This window comes from Etheostoma cragini, unplaced genomic scaffold (genome assembly GCF_013103735.1).
Source record: "Etheostoma cragini isolate CJK2018 unplaced genomic scaffold, CSU_Ecrag_1.0 ScbMSFa_897, whole genome shotgun sequence".
NCBI classification, from domain to species: domain Eukaryota; kingdom Metazoa; phylum Chordata; class Actinopteri; order Perciformes; family Percidae; genus Etheostoma; species Etheostoma cragini.
Window position 1 is genome coordinate 221,465 of NW_023269534.1, and position 4,982 is coordinate 226,446.

Sequence of the window (4,982 nt, forward strand, 5' to 3'; positions counted from 1 at the left end):
GCTCTACAACGTCCCTGTTAGTGATGGTGTTACATAGTCTGTCCACCAGAGGACGCTCTACTACGTCCCCGTTGACAACACTGATTATGTTTAAGTTTCATATCTTAAGTTTGTGTTTTTCTACATTTTATAGATCAGAACTTTAATATATTTTGATGTTCTGTTGGGACAATAAAACTAATTATTATCATATTATTGTGGTGAGATCTCATAAATAACTCATGTTGGGATATCTGTTTGTTTTGTTACGTGTTTCTGGATTATTTTTCAATATAGATCAGCTGATTTATCAGAATATTGGATTTTTAAATAACCAACTATTTGCATCGGTATTAAACATCCTGGACTCTGAGACGTTGGGACGGAGATGTTTTTAGACCAATCAATGATGATATACGTTAATATAAACATAAATAAAAAAACAACAACTCCAGCCGTCTGCCTGCACCTCTCCATGAAACATCCACACACTGCTACCTGAACCCGTACAGGTCTACAAAATCCAGACCTCCATCAGATCCACACACGCTGCACCCCCCCCCCCCCCCCCCCCCCCCCCCCCCCCCCCCCCCCCCAGATTCACCCTGGAAAAGGAACGTTCCCTCCTCTTATTGGTCGGCTGTGTCTGTGGGGGCGGGATCAAGAAGCTCCGTTGGTCTGTGTGTCTGACCCTAACACCCAGCTATCTGAGAGCATCGGTGTGTTCAGTAAACACAGCACGGTGTTAAGGGTGTGTGTGTGTGTGTGTGTGTGTGTGTGTGTGTGTGTGTGTGTGTGTGCGTTAACACCCCCCCACCCTTAATGCAAAGTTTATTCAAAGCCCTGGTAATCTACGTGTCTCTCCCTTCTGGTTATTTGCATAAACTGATGTGTGGAACGAGAGCAGCGTCTCATCACATCGACTCACTAACTTCTTCTGTTGTCTCTGTCTGTCAAATTTAGAAAAGAGACTCTTTTTAACCTGTTGTTGTTGTTGTTTTTACATCAGAAATGTGAGATTACATCATCCAAATCGTTAAATAAGACACGGATGGGTCCGTACGACGCTCCTTGCAAAGTAAACTAAATATCACTTTACTACTTTACTGAATTTTGGGTGAATCCCCTCCCAAAAAAATGTATATAATTTCATATAAATGGAGGTTTCTGGACCATGAATTCAAAAAGGCGTTAGTGTAAAAAAACACGGATGTGACTTGAATAATAACAACAATAGTGATGACATGCAGTAATAATTCAATGTACACAGCTCTATAAAGAAGGAAATCTCTCTCCATCCCTTTTATTCAGAGTGGACAGAAAATGAATGAAACTATGAAAAGCTGTTTTTTGGGGTCTTCTGTCCACTTTTCCAGCCATCACAACGCCAGTGTTGGGGGAAATAAACACATGATTTAGTGATTTACATGTGAACATGTGTTGGCTCTACACACGCTAAAAGGGCTGTTTCTAACATGGAGTCTGGTTGGTTAGGTTAGCGCTAGCTACGTTAGCACAAAGGTCTTAAATAGGCTTTAATAAGTCATACATCTGTTTCACTTACTATTGTTTATTAAGTTTTATTATTATTCAGATGTACATCAGCACAGATTAAATTATATCATAATCTAGTTATTATTATTATTATTAATAATATTGCATGTGTGTGTAGTTCAGGCCTGTGTGTAATGTGTGTAATAACAACAGAGTGTCATCTCCCCTTCCCCTAATAAAGTATCCATTATTATTATTATTATTATTGTTATTATTATTATTATTATTATTAGAGCTGATAAATGTCTCTAAGTTACAGTCACTCAGCGTTCAACATGAACACATCCCATAATAATCTTGTCCCTGAACAGCTGTTCTCAGGCCGCTAGAAACACCTGGAAATCCCCCCCCCACCCCCCCCCCAACCAAAAGATATTAAAAAACACGTCACACAGTCCCGAACCTCTAAGCGCAGCTGTCCACGGAGCGTCACGAGACACAGGAAGAGGAGAACCCCCCTCAGCATGCTGCTGCTGCCTCTCTTCTTCTCTTCTAACTTTCAATAAAACTTCCTCCAGGCAACCTGCTGCGCGGTCGTCTCAGCACCGGAAGCGGCGCCGCAGCTCTGTCCGCGGGCTGGTTTTCACACCTTTTAGTCCCGCGGTGCCGCCACGAGCCCCGCCTCCACAGCACCTAACTGTCAAACTAAGCCCCGCCCCTCTCTGCCACCGTACTCTCGGTTTGTAGTTCGCATCCTGGTTTGAGCACCGTTCGAATTGCTGCTATCTGTGGAGCGAAAAGACTACAAGTCCTAGAAAAGCAGGAAGAGGCGGGAGCTCTGTCTCAGCCAATCACGTTACACCACGCTGTTACTAATAGAAACCACAGCCGTTTGGGCTCAGAAGTTATTTGGAGTCTTTTTAAAACTCCCAGCCGATGTTAGTATGTCAGTAGCTGGACTTTGCTCTGAGATGTTTGTCTAAAAATGGGTATTTTACATTTTAGTCATTAGTAATATTATTATTTTTTATTAATTTCCGATGTAGTTATTATTCTTCATAATACAAACTAATCTAAAAATCGTAAAGAATCATGTCTTATTTACAGGAGTGTAAGTTTAGATATTTAATTTGTTTGTTTTTAAATTATTATTTTAAATAAAAAGCCACCAAATGGCGAAACATGTTAGTTAGGGAAACAGCACGTGTGCATTTAAATTATGTATAGTGTTGCAGCCGAAAGGTTTTTATTTCGCCCAAAATTAGGAGATTTATCAAATAAAAACACGGCTTTTAACATCTGTACGCAGCAACCATGGCAACTTGTGTCAGCATTCACCACTTCCGCTTTACCCTTCACAACAAAAGCTCTGCCTTAACGTCGTCACTGTGAGGTTACAAAGTAAAGTACCTCACGAATAAGACACGTCATGTAGTGTGTAATGACTCAGCCATTCATTAGATACAAAAACAGATATTTAACCTACTTTTTATTTGTACTCGTCAAATTTTTTAATTTTATTTTTACCAAAATGTCGAAAAATGTAAGTCACGGAAACCAGTAGCAACGCAGCAAAATGTTAAATAAATGTAAAAACAAAGAGAAAATGTGACAATCATGTAATGTAATTAAAAAAAAAAAATAATAATAATAATAATAAAAATAAAAAATAAATAATAATAATACAATCTACCGCTAACCACACACACACAGTTGTGTGACGTCATATTAAAATGACAGTAGAAAGTGCTGGAAGATTCCCTGAATGGTTGCATTTGACGTGTCGAGTTGCAACGTTTAACGGTTGACATTCAAATATAAAACCGTTAAAAGCCGTTGGGTTCAGGGTTCCACAAGCACCGAGTTCACGAGACTTACGTGGCAGAAGCAGCTCTGGTCCTGGCTCGCGGACGCTGAGCCCGGGTCCTCGCGGCTCTGCGTTGCGGGTTTTATTGCGTTGTTTTGCTGAAACCAACCCAGGACGAGGTTGCCGAAGAACCAGGCCGACAGCAGGCCCCCCAACAGTTGTAAAGTTACTTTCCACATCGCTCGCTGAGCTGGCGGAGCCCCGGGGAGACAAAAACAAGCAGAAATCAGCTTCAGCTCGTGCTCTTTTAGCTGTGTGTAACGTTAGCAACGGTAGCGTTAGCTTCAGGCTAGCTGAAGTTAGCCTCCGCAGGCTAACAACGGCTGTAAGAACCAGAGCAACCCGATGAGTGAAGAGCCTCAGGCGGACACTTAGACCTCAAACCACCCGTAGATAACCGGGGTCATTGCTTTAAAGACGGTACATAACTGGCGAAGTTTCTCACTGTGTACCAGCTTCCTGCTTTAGTATCAAGTTAGATAAACAACAAATTAGGTTTACTTCCGGTTAGAATTTACAAAATAAAATACACGGGGTCATTTGTGGTACTGCACTGTAACTTTTATTCTCGTGTTTTATGTGCCTTTATGTTCTTCTTTTTAACAGTTTATTCACTTGTTTTATCTGTTTAATTTTTTTTTAACTGTTTTTAATTGCTTTTGTGTAAAGCACTTTTAATTGCCCTGTTGTTGAAATGTGCTCTACAGATAAAGCTGCCTTGCCCAAAGGTGACCTTACACCAACCAAAATAGTAGTAAATAAGACAGATACTGCTGTCTGGGTGGAGCAAAGAGGCAGAAAAAGGAAGATGGAGTTCAGAATTCATAGAAATAGAAAGGGAGAGGGAAAGAGAGACTACATCACAACAGATGTTCCACTTATACACATAAATATATAAATATAGTGGGCCAATCGCCCTAAAGTTTCCCTTTGTTTTCATTTTTTTCACATTGTTTTAGTTAAACTTCAAAACTTCATGTAATGTGCTTTACATAAAAACACACATAATTAGACAAGTGCAAGAGTACAATAATTTAATTTCATGTCACTGTGTGTGTCTGTGTGTGTGTGTGTGTGTCTGTGTGTGTGTGTGAAGACAACATGAAGACAACATGAGGACAAGAGGTTAACAGGAGGACAATATGAGGGCCATATGGGGACAACATGAGGAAAAAATGAGGACAACAAGAGGTTAACAGGAGGACAACATGAAGAGAACATGGGGACAACAAGAGGTTAACAGGAGGACAACATGAAGAGAACATGAGGACAACATGAAGAGAACATGAGGACAACATGAAGACAACATGAGGACAACAAGAGGTTAACAGGAGGACAACATGAAGAGAACATGAGGACAACATGAAGAGAACATGGGGACAACATGAGGACAACATGAGGACAACAAGAGGTTAACAGGAGGACAACATGAAGAGAACATGGGGACAACATGAGGACAACATGAAGACAACATGAGGACAACATGAGGGCAACATGGGGACAACATGAAGACAACATGAGGGCAACATGAGGACAACATGAGGACAACATGGGGGCAACATGGGGACAACATGAGGGCAACATGAGGACAACATGAGGACAACATGAAGACAACATGAGGGCAACATGAGGGCAACATGAG

General features: G+C 40.9%; 1 protein-coding gene across 1 annotated transcript in view; it reads left to right on the forward strand.

Moving 5' to 3' along the window:
* Window positions 1-2,041: 2,041 nt before the first annotated feature.
* Window positions 2,042-4,982, forward strand: part of LOC117941521 (ERO1-like protein beta) — a gene marked incomplete at its 5' end in the record, with an annotated part of 4,415 nt that continues 1,474 nt past the window's right edge. The window contains one exon of the mRNA XM_034866527.1: window positions 2,042-2,066. Coding sequence (XP_034722418.1) covers window positions 2,042-2,066 — 25 coding nt within the window. The remainder of the gene's footprint in view (window positions 2,067-4,982) is intronic.